At 39.2% G+C, this 15,057-nt stretch overlaps 1 protein-coding gene and 1 pseudogene across 2 annotated transcripts; one reads left to right on the top strand and one right to left on the bottom strand.

Moving 5' to 3' along the window:
* Positions 1–128: 128 nt before the first annotated feature.
* On the bottom strand, positions 129–7,409 carry LOC116295467 (uncharacterized; annotated as a pseudogene). Its single transcript, XR_016119305.1, has 11 exons — positions 6,935–7,409; positions 5,130–5,352; positions 4,807–5,024; positions 4,565–4,720; positions 3,831–4,009; positions 2,829–2,912; positions 2,400–2,511; positions 2,238–2,279; positions 1,032–1,205; positions 642–812; positions 129–523 (listed from the first exon to the last, which is right to left on the bottom strand). The product of XR_016119305.1 is annotated as an uncharacterized LOC116295467 (transcript).
* A 1,183-nt stretch (positions 7,410–8,592) lies between these two features.
* LOC148912310 (uncharacterized) lies at positions 8,593–12,630 on the top strand. Its single transcript, XM_089027585.1, has 3 exons — positions 8,593–9,546; positions 9,597–9,707; positions 11,417–12,630. Exons 1-3 carry the CDS (start codon positions 8,593–8,595, stop codon positions 12,614–12,616), a joined length of 2,265 nt encoding a protein of 754 aa, XP_088883711.1. The 3' UTR covers positions 12,617–12,630.
* The last annotated feature ends 2,427 nt before the right edge of the window (positions 12,631–15,057 follow it).

Genomic DNA, 15,057 nt, shown 5'->3' with positions numbered 1-15,057 from the left:
ATTTAGGGAAAGGTCATTTAATATGCCGATGGGAGGGGGGCGATGAAGATATGTGTGTGGGAGGGAGGGGGTGGGGGTGGGATTGGTGGTGGGGGGGAGGGGGGCGAAGGTTTTTTTGGGCTCAAAAAATTTGTCTCTCATTTTGCCTCTCATTTGAAACTTTTCTTTGGTTGTTTGGGGGGCTTCGAAAATTAAATGAAGTCCTAAAGAGCGGCATGTAAAAATATAAGGTTTTTGTGCAGAAATCTTCATCCCCCCATCCTGTCAGCATATTAAATTTACCTTTCCCGTAACACTTATCACAGTGCGTGACTGTTTAAGTGCCTATGACACCTCAAGATCTTCTGCATAATTGATTCTAAGTGAAGTGAATAGTTGAATGATAAAATATTTTTCAAATGGTTTGCAGTTATGCAACTCGGAAATATCAAGGTTTATCCGAACAATGGCAAAATTGAAACATCAGATTTAGACAAAGAAGATGGTGTCTTGACAGCCCAGCGACCAATACCACCTCCACCTCCTGCAAAAAAAGCAAACGACTTTAACAATATATGATTTAAATACAACGCTTGATGTAATGTCTAGGTGGTTGGTTGGTTGGTTGGTTGGTTGGTTGGTTCGTTCGCGCTCCAACTCACCTCCTCCAGCGCCATCTGCACATTTGATTCATGAACCTCCTTGAACAAATATTTTTCCATTGACAGTGCTGAGGAGTTCTTTAGTAAAGATGACCACACTACCTCCCGCGCCTCCACCCCCTGGGACAGCACGGAATGCAACGTTATTAGGAGAACAACTACCTTGATCACCTGAAGAATTAGAAATAAACAGACTTGAAGACATTATCCATCGCTACTTGTAGTCGTCTATGAATTAACAGTCAGTACCAATTTTTCCAGTACCAATTTTTCCAGTACCAATTTTTCCAGTACCAATTTTTCCGGGTAATACCCTTAGTAGAAAAATGTTTATCAATTCTCATTCTCGCTTATGTAGGATCATGACATACTTGAACTTATTTTACTCACCCTTTGCTTCTATCGCTCCATTCAACGTCAGCTGGTCCAAAAAGAGTAGTACCAGGCCACCACCGTTACCTCCTTTCCCACCAACAAATCCATATTGATTACCACCGCCCCCTCCCCCTCCCCCACCGTAGCTAAGATGACTGTTAAAATCCACGTTGCCATACTGAAATCCACCTTGACAAGAAATAATATGTAAGTTTCAGTAAAATACCCCTTTCCCCGTCCCCGTCCCCGTCCCCGTCCCCGTCCCCGTCCCCGTCCCCGTCCCCGTCCCCGTCCCCGTCCCCGTCCCGTCCCCGTCCCCGTCCCCGTCCCCGTCCCCGTCCCCGTCCCCGTCCCCGTCCCCGTCCCCGTCCCGTCCCCGTCCCCGTCCCCGTCCCCGTCCCCGTCCCCGTCCCCGTCCCCGTCCCCGTCCCCGTCCCCGTCCCCGTCCCCGTCCCCGTCAGAATAGATAATATCGTATGTGCTATCTGATTGGCTGATTAAAATTATTGAACCGAAAATCGCAATATGATTGGTTAATGATACTAGTTTTTATTTCTAGTTATCCCCATGCCCATACCCATCCCCTCCCCCCACTGCAAATAAACCCAGAAATCGACAATACTATACTTAAATCCACCTCCACAATACCATACTTAAATCCACCTCCACAACACAATACTTAAATCCACCTCCACAATACCATACTTAAATCCACCTCCACAATACCATACTTAAATCCACCTCCACAACACAATACTTAAATCCACCTCCACAACACAATAATTAAATCCACCTCCACAACACAATACTTAAATCCACCTCCACAACACAATACTTAAATCCACCTCCACAATACCATACTTAAATCCACCTCCACAATACCATACTTAAATCCACCTCCACAACACAATACTTAAATCCACCTCCACAACACAATACTTAAATCCACCTCCACAATACCATACTTAAATCCACCTCCACAAGAAAGAAGGTATTGTTGAGAGTAAAAGTATATTAACTTCTTCCCCTCCTTTCAAATAATCTACCATAGCTAGCGGTATGTATGAAAAGCGCAGAAATCCGCGTCGAAAATGAAGATGAATACAAATGTTTCCTGTGATGTTGATAACAAATCAATCAAAACATAAAAACTTATTTGTAAGACAGTTAAAAACATTGTAAAAATAGTTTTTTTCTAAATTTAAAAAGTATAATCCGTACCTCCTCCGCCGCCTCCACCATAGCCATGGCCCTCCGAATAGCCTACAAAATAAAAGAATGATTTGTTGAACAAGTTATCTGCTGAGCCTGCTCCCTGCTCCCTGCTCCCTGCTCCCTGCTCCCTTCTCATCATGTATGAGTCCACGGATCGTTATACTTTACCTCCTTTTCCTCCTCTTGCGGAGGTACCATCCCGCGCTCCATTCTGTCCACCATTGCGTCCATTTTTATCTCCTCCCCAACTTATGCCTCCTCCTCCTGCAAAACCGTTTATCTATAAACAAACAATAAAAGTAATTCAGAATATAATATATAGGTTGTGTCTATTTATTTTCTCTGTACAATCTCGTACCCAGAGCCCACGTTCCTCATGGTCAGCACCGGTGCTGACCATGAGGAACGTGGCCTCTGGGTACGAGATTGTTCTCTGTATTTCTTGTCTTTGTAACTGCAAGTCCCCCCCCCTCCCCCCAATAAAACGTATTTTCCTTTACTTGGCTTCTAGATCTGGATGTATTAATAGTATTGATATTGGACTTTTCGCCCTTTTGCCCTTTTTAACTGATATATGATTATTATGGCAGTATATACTTCTGGATGCCCAGACCTAAGCTTTAAGGTAGTTGGGCGGAAACCGTAGCCAACTACCAAGCACACTATAAGACCTAAAAGCTCCTAAAAATAAAGTTTACTTAAAATAATTCAGAAATTGAAAACATGGAAAACTTTGTCGAAGAGTCTTCAAACAACAAAATTAGCCCCTGGGGTGGCTGGTGGTGAGTTGTGTACGAAATTCCTAAGTGGGAGAGTATAATCGAGCAAAGAAAACAATGTAGTGCATTTTGATTCGATTTCAATGCATGGTTTTTATTATGGGATACTTTATCTTCATCTCGAATAAAAATAATTGAAGATTTTTTTCCCGATCTTATTTTTACCTTTCAGATTCATTCAAATTGGGCTCCCTAGCTCCCTAATTTCGTATCGGGAGCTCCGCTTTTAGGCAGTGCCTAAATATATATATTATTATTGTTGTTATTATACGAATTCCCTATCAATATTAAGCACAAAAACAATAATTCCTACAATTTTCAAATTCAGAAGAAGAAAAAAACAATTGTATTTTGTATCTATATAGATATATACGACATATTGATTATCTCTTCATATATCCTACAATAAAAATACATCTATCTATAATAATACTAATAATAATTTACATATACAAAAAAGCAATTCGATAAAGCCTATTTCATAAAAAAGTTATCAATAATAAATAATAATAATAATAAATAGGGGTTTTTTAAATAATCTAAATACATATAGCATGCTAATGTAGTATAGTATGCTGAAGAGTTAATGATATAGAACATGGATAATTTCGCTCTTAGATACATATTTGTATTTGTAATAATGGTTGTTTATATTTAAAGATTTTATTTTAAAAAATCTAAATATATATATATATCTTATAATTAATAATAATATTATTATTAATATTATTATTGTTATTATCTGTCATATGGTATTCTAATTTCACTACTGTATGTTACATATTTTAGGATATTTTAAAGTAGGATGATAAATGCTAACCACATTTGAGGCTACTCCACCGTTTCCTCCTGCATGTCCACTTCCTGTTGCCGCTCCTCCTCCTCCTCCGCCCTTGAAGTGACCACCTCCCCCACCTCCACCGCTTCCATCGTCAGGATTACTATTGGAATCTCTGCCACCTCCCCCCGCATTAAGACCTCCAGGGACGCCAGAGGCACCTATAAGATAATTGAATTCTTGAAAAATATTCAATAAGTAGACAATAGAACGCTAGTCGTAGCGTAGTCACTTCGCTTTGAAGCTCAGAGCCTCCCGTCTGCCCAGTTGTTCGGGGCAGCGTGTTATCGTGCAAGAGGTCGTGGTTCAAGCCTCGGCCGGAACAACATTCAGGGTCTTAAAATGTATGATTAGAAGGTGCTGCTTTTGCTAAAAAGATTATCTGCAAATTTTGTAGCCTAAAAAAAGTTGGACCATAGTGGCTCCGATGAATGAGCACGTAAAATGGCGGTCCCGTCTAATTCAGAGACACTAAGGGGCCACAAATTTAGCAGTTGTGACTGTCATGTTTCACTCTCTTTAGCTAAAAACAAAGTAGATGAATATTCATCAGGTGAGGTGACTGCGCTTAGCTGCGTAGTCACTTCCATCGTGGAAGAGCTAAGGGTCTATGATTACGCACCTACACAGTCACTTAATCATGTATAAATAAGTACATCACATATGAAGCTCCAGGTTTCGTGTTTCGAGGTTTCAGGTGAAAAGATTTTACCCACCATACTGACTATACTAACCATCTCCACCTCCGCCTCCATGGTCTCCTGTTTGACCAGCATTTCCACCTTTACCGTATGTGGATGATAAGCATACGAATGTTTCCCCTCCGAATCCACCGCCACCAGAACTACTTCCTCCGGCACCGCCATGGAAACCTTAACATAAAGTAATTAAACAAATCAAGCTGCTCTCTTATTACGTGATTGATGACGGGATTATTGATAGAGGCTGCTAACCATACCTTTTCCATTGACTTGTATCTTGGATGTGCTGTCTATTGTTAACTTGGTTGCTCTCAGAGCTAGGATACCACCCACTGCTCCAGACCGAGCACGACAAGTCACTTGACAGGACTGGGTCAGAGAGATGTGGTCAAAATATGGCAGTCGCTGAGCGATTAGTTCACATGTTGAACCGGAGAGTGTGATGTTGATCGGTGTTAGCAGTGTTACGGCGCATCTAAAATGAGAAATAAAAAAAGGACGACAGCTAATTCCAACTGACCTATTGATAGATAAGATTGTATTGGCTGTTGTTCAGTATAGATACCGTTTTCATTCTTACCCTGTGTTCTCTTTGACCCTGACGATTTGGTATTTGCCATAATCACCCAGGCTATCAGTTCTTGCTCGACTAACGAACAAAAGAAGTTCTGCTGTGTTCGTAATATCATCGGGGTTACAACCCGCGAGATTAAGGCTAGTAGGGCCTACGATCGTAGCCTGCCACGCGGTCATATTCGACTGACAGAGGTCTAGGCTCTGGCCGGAGCAAGTGAAGTTTCCTCCTGATGAAACACAAAAAGAAACCAGATCCTTGGTTCTACTTTTCCAATGAAAATACAAAAGAAAAGGTGATTCAGACCATGCAGATCCTGATTTCATGGAGACGAATTCTATTGCATTTGTGAAGGGAGGAGTGGAGTATTTACAACATTTAGTCAAAAGATCAAAATTAAGCCCTTCATGGGTCATTTACTTCTATAAACGTTTTTGTTATATATATATGTATATATATAAGAAATCTGTGAATCAATTTTCCGTAAAATAGTGCTCAATACATCGATAGAAGTAGAGCAGAATATTTGTTTGAGAAGAAAAAGTCAAGACAACATTTTTCCCGACAAGCCTGTTTCGTGAATTGCTTCACTCTTCAGGGGATTTAATAATAAGAATATTCGTTACTATCATTTATATAGAAAAAGTATACATAATTAATTAGTGGATGTAGTTTAGCTGTTGCGTAATAATGCTTTGTTTCTGTGGCGGCATGAAGATACAAGTTCGTTGCGCTTATTTAATTAATTATGTATACTTTTTCTATATAAATGATAGTAACGAATATTCTTATCATTAAATCCCCTGAAGAGTGAAGCAATTCACGAAACAGGCTTGTCGGGAAAAATGTTGTCTTGACTTTTTCTTCTCAAACAAATATACACTCGACTGCAGAAACGTAGTAGTATACGTTTATACATATTATCTAATTTATTTAGTATATTTAATGATATGCAAAACAGAAAAATCGCTTTATTTATTGTTTGTTTCATTCAATGACTGTCAAAATATTTTTTTCTTGTCTATTAGATCGTACAGATTATAAATCAGTTGGTTTTAAGCGTTGAAAATGGTTATTTTGCATTATGCATCTCATTAGATATTTGTATAAATGTATACTACAACGTTTCTGCAATCGAGCGTATATATATATATATATATATACACTCGATTGCAGAAACGTCGTAGTATACATTTATACATTTATCTAATTTATTCAGTATATTTAATGATATGCAAAACAGAAAACTCGCTTTATTTATCATTTGTTTCATGCAATGACTGTCAAAATATTTTTTTCTCGTGTTTTACATCCTACAGATTATAAATCAATTGGTTTTGAGGGTTAAAAGAGTAAAATTGCAATATGTATCTCATTAGGTATTTGTATAAATGTATAAATGTATACTACAACGTTTCTGCAATCGAGTGTGTATATATATATATATATATATATATATATATATATATATATTTGTCTACGTTATCCATCCTCATGTACGTCTAATTAAATCATTTTCTTTGCAAAATGCAATGTTAAATTTACCCCAAAAGTGGGGGTGCTATAGCTGTGGGGCATCCCGGCACTATCTAAATGGAGTCTCGAGAGCGAAAACGAAACTACGTGCAAAACAACAGTAATCTTCACCCCCTCCACTTTTCTTTCCACAATGTTAATTAGTATGATTCCGATCCTATGCCAAGGATGGTGGAGTTGCAATTTGACTTTTTTGAACTGTTTCGGGAAGTCCCAAACTCAAAACTTGTCCCTCTCAAAATATGTCCCTACATTAAAAGGTACCAAATACTTACCGTTTTGAAGAGGAGCAATTCGATCACAGGTTTTCCCTACGTAGTGCTTGCTGCACTTGCACTGAACTGTTCTGTTGTTTGGATACGAAAAACATTTGGCATCATTCTTGCACGGATGTTCCCATTCACAAGGATCGTACTGACGTACCAACATATCCATGTAAAAGACGCTTTCACTTGGAATAAAATCACTTGGAAACCAAAGTTTTGTTTTGTTGTTCAGTTCACAGGTACTGGTCGTAGTAAAGTGGTTGATACTGTAGCAGGCAGAATGTTCAGTACAGAGAACTGCACAACGTTCAAACGTAACATCATGAACTGTGTTCAGGACATGGTTAACTAGACGGTATCCGCGTACTGCATTAACGGTTTGACACTGCTGATGACTCCAGGCTTGATGGATAGTGAAGCTCAGAAGCAGGACAAATCGTTGTAGCAGAACAGATGATGATGAAATGAGCTTGCAGGAGTTCATTGAAAAGCTTTCAGGTGAATAAATGAACTAAAGAATGGTAAGATAGATGGATGGTAAGATAGATGGATGGATGGTTGAATACGGATGGATGGATGGACGGACGGACGGACGGACGGACGGACGGACGGACGGACGGACGGATGGATGGATGGATGGATGGATGGATGGATGGATGGATGGATGGATGGATGGATGGATGGATGGATGGATGGATGGATGGATGAATGGATGGATGGATGGATGGATGGATGGACGGATGGATGGATGGATGGATTGATGGATGGATTGATGGATGGATGGATGGGTGTATGGATGAGATGGATAATAATAACAATAATAATGGTAATAATAATAATAATAATAATAATAATAATCTTTATTTAAGCACGGTATCTCCATCAACTATAAATTACATAAAATTTCAGCTGGTCTACCTAGAGGCCGTAAAACTACAAATTTAAAATCAAATATTACATATAATTCAAAGTTATAAACTGCTATTTACAATTTCCAAAACTCTAACGTGTCAGGACGGCGAATTTTACCATTACGCGCGTGCTGTATTTTATTAACTACATACCGAGTTTGTTTTTAACTATCTTACCGTGTACCAAGCGTTCGGACGGCGAGCAACGAGGAAAAAGGCTTAATTTCAAGGCTACCATCACTGATATCAATTCGCTCGGTTTGCATTTGGTTGTTTTCGTGAGTTTGACTGACGGAAGACACATTTAAAACCCGTGTTTTGGGCTGGCGCCAAATTTGTCGAGGTCGCGTAATTACGAAAGGTGCTGTAAATTTAGGAATTAGATATGTGCAAGATATTTGGAAAGGGGGGAAAAGCCCCAAAAAATGAGACGAAGCAAAAATTAAAGGTTGGAAAGACAGTGACTATTTGAGATAGAGAGGATATTACATGGGCGCGCGGAGATACGAAATTTATCTTCGAGTTTTGAAAAGATCTCTCACGAGAAGATAAATTTCGTATCTCCAAGCGCCCATGTAATATTCTGTTTATCATATAATTCTACTTCATCATTGGTCATTGGTCGGTGGGAGTCACGTGAGAGAGCGCACGAACCCGGGAGATCAATTTGTGTGTGATCCTTGGGAGATCTACTGTGTTTGTTATTGATGCGTCGATTTATACCTCTTAAAGCCTTAAAGAAGTAGACTTTGAAGAATGGAACCTAAAGGAACACGCGAAGACGAAGAGGAAAACCTCCTAGCTGATGATGAAGAAAATTCTGATTCACGAAAGCAAGATAATCCGAGCGACTCGCTCACTGCCACCTTGGCGAGCCTAAACCAAACAATGGCCGCCATGGCGGGAAATATTTCCTCAATGGGAAATACTCTTAAGCGGATGCAGGCCGACTCGGCTGCATCGTCAAAAGCAAAAAAGCGAAAAGAAGCTGTTACTCAAGATGCTGAGCTAAGTGATAGAAATCTTAGTGAGGAGGAATCCGACTCGGATGACTCAGTCAAGTTGCTTCAAGCATCTCGTACACAACAACGGACTGCAAAGGCAAGTCAAGAAAACATCCAGAAAAACCAAATCGAGGACCCCTCGACTAGTTTTTTGGGCACAATTTCACAAGATTATGACACAGAAGAAAAAACTACAGACGCTGTGTCGGATAAACTGGCGGAATTTGTCAATAAGCGTTTCTCGACCAAACTTGGCGACACAAAACTTAAAGACAAGCTTGACAAATACGCCCGCCCGTCAAATTGTGACAAGCTTATCGTCCCTACAGTTAACCCTGAAATATGGGATAAACTCGACCACTTGGCCAGAAGAAGGGACCTCCGCGTTGCCAGTACCCAAAAAACACTCACGAAAGTGGGAGCTATCTTGACTGCCTCAGTCAGTAAGATAATGACAGCCGTTGCTGATCCCACCACGCTGAAGTTGGAGGAGTTGCTGACCTTAAACACTGATGCCATAGCACTCCTAGGCCATGATAATCTCAGTCTGTCTCAACATAGAAGGGACTTAATCAGACCCTGTTTAAACAAAAATTATAGCACCCTGTGTGCTCCCCACATCCCAATTACTGGGATGCTGTTTGGTGACGAACTGCAATCTCAACTGAGCAGCATCAAGGCCTCAAACCAAATAAGTAACCTGGCGGCTGGAGGCGGCTCAAACCGCCACCAAGATAAATCTGGCAATAACAATAGAGGCAAGAGGCCTTTTTTAGGCCAGAGGGGGAGAAGGAATCCCCACTTCAACAGCCAGAAGAAGCAGTGGGACAAAAAGACACCCTCTCAATGATTAACCTGACAACACAGGTAAATGAAAATAATTTTATGTCGCTTATGCCTGCTCTAAAAGATTATTTCACTGCAAAAGCAGACTGTTTTAAGGCTGGCAGGCTGGTATCCTACCTAGAAAATTGGAAGGAAATAACTTCAGACTCTGAAATATTGTCAATGGTCAGAGGCCAGCATATTGAATTTAATTCAATGCCCACCCAGGGAAAAACCCCGGGACAGTCTGTGAAAAATTCAGAGGTCAAAATCATAGACCTTGAAATATGTAAACTCATAAAAAAGGGTGTTATATTACCCACGGGGAATGAGAAGGGACAATATCTGTCACCTATATTCACCAGGCCGAAAAAAGATGGCTCTCACAGGTTAATCCTAAACCTGAAGCGGCTCAACATGCATGTTGAGTACAAGCATTTTAAAATGGACACCCTCAAATCAGCCATAAGTATGATGAGACCGAATTGTTATATGGCTTCGGTGGACTTAAAAGATGTATACTACTCAGTTAGTATAGCAGAAAGTGACCAAAAATACCTAAAGTTCATATGGTCAGGGAATCTTTATAAGTTTACATGTTTCCCAAATGGTCTTGCATTTTGTCCAAGAAAGTTTACAAAATTACTGAAGCCGGTTTATGCCACCTTAAGACAGTCTGGTCATTTGTCATCATCTTACATAGATGATTCGTACCTCCAAGGTGAGGACTTTGAGGACTGTATTCGAAATGTTCTTGCCACAATAAAATTGTTTGACTCATTAGGGTTTATAATTCACCCGGAAAAGTCAACACTTGTGCCCTCACAGAGAATCACTTACCTGGGTTTCATCCTTGATTCTTTAGAAATGAAAGTTTACCTCACTCAGGAAAAATCAAACAAACTCAAGGATGCATGCAAAAATATACTAGCTAGCAGCAATCCTTCTATAAGAGAAGTGTCCTCACTCCTAGGACGTATGACTGCTAGTTTCCCAGGAGTCATGTGGGGACCCTTGCACTTTAGAAGCATTGATATGGAAAAAACTGATGCTTTGAAGCATGCAAAAGGAAAATTTGATATTTCCATGACATTGTCGGAAGCTGCCTTAGCAGATATAAGGTGGTGGCGAGACTCTGTGAGTAGTGCATACAATATTGTTCAGCATGGAGAGCCAGATATTGTTATTCATACTGATGCATCCATGCTAGGATGGGGGGCAGTCATGGGCACTCTATCAGCTAAGGGCGGATGGGGTCCATCCGAAGCCTCCTATCATATAAACGGACTAGAAATGCTAGCAGTATTCTTTGCCCTGAAAGCATTTCGGGACCATATTATGGGCAAACATGTTAGAGTTATGATCGATAACATGACAGCTGTAACAACATTAGCCCACATGGGCACTAGTCATTCAAAGGCATGTAATAACTTAGCCCGCTGTATTTGGGACTGGTGTGTTGAGAACAATGTGTGGCTGTCTACTGCTCACATCCCAGGAAAGGTGAATGTAATGGCTGACTGGCACTCTAGAAATGTCAATAATGGGACTGAATGGGCATTAGACCCAAAGATATTCAAGGATGCATTAAATAAATTGAATGTGAAGCCCACCATTGATCTTTTTGCTTCGCGTTTAAATTACAAACTAAAACCGTTTGTAGCTTACCAACCTGATCCGGAAGCATTTGCAATAGATGCTTTTAGCTTATCATGGCAGTCCTATTTATTTTATGCTTTCCCTCCTTTCAGCCTTATGGCAACTGTTCTTCAGAAAATTCAGGAAGAGAAGGCAACAGGTCTAATATTGATTCCCAAGTGGCCAACTCAACCTTGGTGGCCAACTGTTATGAGAATGCTAATTCAAGACCCACTGGAACTTCCCAGGAAAATAGGGATGCTCTTCCAACCCAGTCAACCAACTATAACCCACCCACTACAGGGAAAACTGGTGTTGCTCCTATGTCATGTATCAGGGAACATTTCAAAGGTCAAGGACTATCAGAAAAAGCTACCTCATTGGTCATGTCATCATGGCGAAATGGCACTAAAAAGCAGTACAGTCCATACATTGATCGATGGAAAGAGTACTGTCATAAAAGGAAAATTGATCCATTTTCAGCATCTGTAGAGGATGGGGTAAATTTCCTTGCAGAGTTATATGACTCAGGCATGGGATATAGTGCAGTTAACACTGCAAGGAGCGCCTTGTCTACCTGCATACAGACAACTGGGCACAATAGTTTTGGAAGCCACCCATTAGTCTGCAGACTACTGAAAGGGGTATTTGAATGCAGGCCATCTTTTCCTAAATATTCTAGAACCTGGGATGTAAAACATGTTATGGACTATTTGAGGACTTTACATCCCCCTGAAACTCTCACGTTGAAAGACTTGACCCACAAGTTAGTTATGTTAATGGCACTACTATCAGGGCAGAGACGCCAAACGTTACATTCATTGACAGTGTCTGACATGCACTTAACCTCTGACAAGTGCATATTTGTACTTAAAACATTGCTAAAAACATCCAGACCTGGAAGGCATCTCTCCACAGTTGAGTTCCTTGCCTACCAACCAGACAATCGCCTGTGCGTAGTTACCTACATGTTTGAATATCTCAAGAGAACAAGTGGTTTAAGACAGCCAAACAAGGATCAGCTGCTAATAACTTATCAAAAGCCACACCAGCCTGCCTCAGCTGATACAATCAGCCGCTGGATAAAGTATGTGTTAGGCAAGGCTGGAGTTAATACAAGTGTGTTTAGTGCTCATAGCACTAGGGCTGCAGCTACTTCAGGTGCTAAGGCAGGACACATATCTCTTGAGACTATTATGAAAAGTGCAGGATGGTCCAGTGAAAACACTTTTCAAAAGTTCTACAATATGCCTGTTGTTAATACTGAAAACTTTGGCAATGAATTACTTAAAGTTTGTGATTCACACAAATAAATATTTGTCTGTTATACAGTTATTATTGTGGTTGCATGGTGTTGAGCTCATAATCATGCAGCTTTAAAGTCTCACGTGACTCCCACCGACCAATGACCAATGATGAAGTAGAATTCAAAAATTAAACGAGACTTACCTGTAAGGTGAAGTTTGATTGGAATTCTACGAGTCATTGGTTGGGAGTGTGGGAGTTACGTGCCCACCCATATAGTTTTCTATGCTTTTATACCCACCCTTGATCTATTTGCATGATTACTCGCAGTTGAATATTGATCTCCCGGGTTCGTGCGCTCTCTCACGTAACTCCCACACTCCCAACCAATGACTCGTAGAATTCCAATCAAACTTCACCTTACAGGTAAGTCTCGTTTAATTTTTGAATTATCCATAAAATCAACTTAACAAGCTTCTTATATATTATCATAAAGAGAGGTATTATTGAAGGGAGTGAAAAATTAAACTCCGTGAAGAATCCCAAATAATTATTGTTGATTTAGGTCCGCCAAAAATCGAAATGGCAGGTTGAAAAAACTCTAAATAAATTAAAAACAAGAAAATATGAAGGGAAACCTATTTTCAAGGTGTTTGACTTCACAACATAGTTTTTTAAAGGCGTTTAACTTAAAGTTTTATGCTAAAACGTTTCCGTTTCCTTGATGATACGTATTTTTTTTCGTAAGGTTAAAGGAGTTTTTCATGGGTAAAAATAATAATAGAGACTACCAAAAGACTAGGTTCGCAATTCTGAATGGATCAAACTAGCGCTTTTAAATTTATATCATCATACCTTTATTAGAGAACTTGATCTTCTAATTCTGATGTGCGACGACAAGGAACAGAACTAGCAAAACCATCCCAAGCGGTTTAATTAAAATATGCTTACAAAGATCCAATTGGCTAAAAGCATGTTGTCGACTTTTACTGTTTTAATAGCTCCGTTTGATACAATCACCTTTTCTTTCTTGGACTGTATGAAGATCCATGCATGGGATTATGAAAGATTATTATTTATTAATGAGATAAAATCTCCAGCATAATTGATGACAATTTTTAGCTAGGAATTTGAGAATTGCCTCGGTGCTACAAAGAACAGTGTGTGGGTAACATATCCGTGAAAAAGTCAACTAACAAAATTTTACAAAATATTAGTGCAAAGTTTGGTGAAAAACTAAGTAATATTGCACAATTTGGCTTATTTTGTTTACAATCTTATTTACTAAAAAGGCTTTATCTTTTTCAATGCATAGTAAGTCCCCATTCACAACCATCATTAATAATGAATTTCAACATTGAAATGATTGGTGTTAATGAGCCAAAAGCATTAATATTTGAAGTTGTCGAAACCAGCGTTGTTATTTTAAGTTTTGAAATGTTTTTAGCTTTCAGCTTTTTAATCACTTTTCGGCCTCCTTTCTCACTGATAAACATGCAATTACTCTATACTTTATAAGGATAACCGGACTATGTTTAGCTATTTATAGCTAGCTTTAAATGATTAATTAAAAGAGAAAGTTTAATTTGTTTAGGGAGCTAGACTGTACGTTCCAATTATGAATACAATTACTTGCAAAGAAAAATATATCTACAAGAATTCAAGCCTCGCATGCCTGAGCCGAACCTTATGATCACATAGTAGAATAAGATTGACTCATTATTCGTGGTGTTTTCACGGTTCATTTGAAGTTCGACGTTCGACTTTAATCGTCAGATGAATATATCTTTTTTATTCTATTTGTTTATTCTCATTGACAGTTACACGTTTAGTTGTTATAGCACTTTGAGAGCCGTGAGAGGCTTGTGACATTAATTGTATGGAAAAACTACTTCCGCGGCGGTCCAAAACGAAAAGAGGTTTTATAAATATTTTTTCTTGCTTTTTATTTATGACAGGATTTGTTGTTCAGAGTTTTGATTGTAGTTCAGGTGGAACCTAAATCATTGATAACATCAGTTTTAGCTTTAGTTTTATTTTTTATTTCTTTTTTTATTTCTTTAGATTGCGTAAATAAATTCAATACCTAAATATACCTAAATCAGTAATTATATAATAAAACGAATAAACAGCTTTCATCCGTGCTTAATCCATCAATAAAGCACTTAGAAAGCGCCGTAAGTATTCAAGAAGTGTAAGAAGCACTCGCCTACGACACGTTAAAGAAAGATGTTTGCGCATGCGTGCATTGTAGCACGTTTTCTAAGAATTTTGAAGAGTTTGAGTGAGAAAATAAATGTTTGTTTCCTCCAAGTATACTAAAAACTTCGAGAGTATACTTTTGTCAGACCAAGATACTGTATTAAGAAACACAATATGAAAGAATTAGCCTTAAGTTTCAAGCATGGACACTAAGTTTTGGCATTTTGTGAAGTCCAATTTATCAGGCATGTTTGAAAGTCAAATTTACTTATGTTTTGACTAATTTGCATACGGATTCAGAGCATGC

The sequence above is a fragment of the Actinia tenebrosa genome, unplaced genomic scaffold, assembly GCF_029948245.1.
Source record: "Actinia tenebrosa isolate PJP-AT-01 unplaced genomic scaffold, QUT_ActTen_1.0 PGA_scaffold11__36_contigs__length_13525064, whole genome shotgun sequence".
Taxonomy (NCBI): Eukaryota; Metazoa; Cnidaria; class Anthozoa; order Actiniaria; family Actiniidae; genus Actinia; species Actinia tenebrosa.
The sequence above is the reverse complement of the archived record's forward strand: the minus strand, read 5'-3'. Positions and strand labels throughout refer to the sequence as shown.

Bases quoted from the DNA above. Each gene is read 5' to 3' on its own strand.
- LOC148912310 (XM_089027585.1), top strand. From the start codon at position 8,593: ATGGAACCTAAAGGAACACGCGAAGACGAAGAGGAAAACCTCCTAGCT. The intron at 9,547-9,596 runs GCTGGAGGCGGC...CAATAACAATAG, and splicing joins ACCAAATAAGTAACCTGGCG to AGGCAAGAGGCCTTTTTTAG. The intron at 9,708-11,416 runs GTAAATGAAAAT...CCCTCCTTTCAG, and splicing joins TGATTAACCTGACAACACAG to CCTTATGGCAACTGTTCTTC.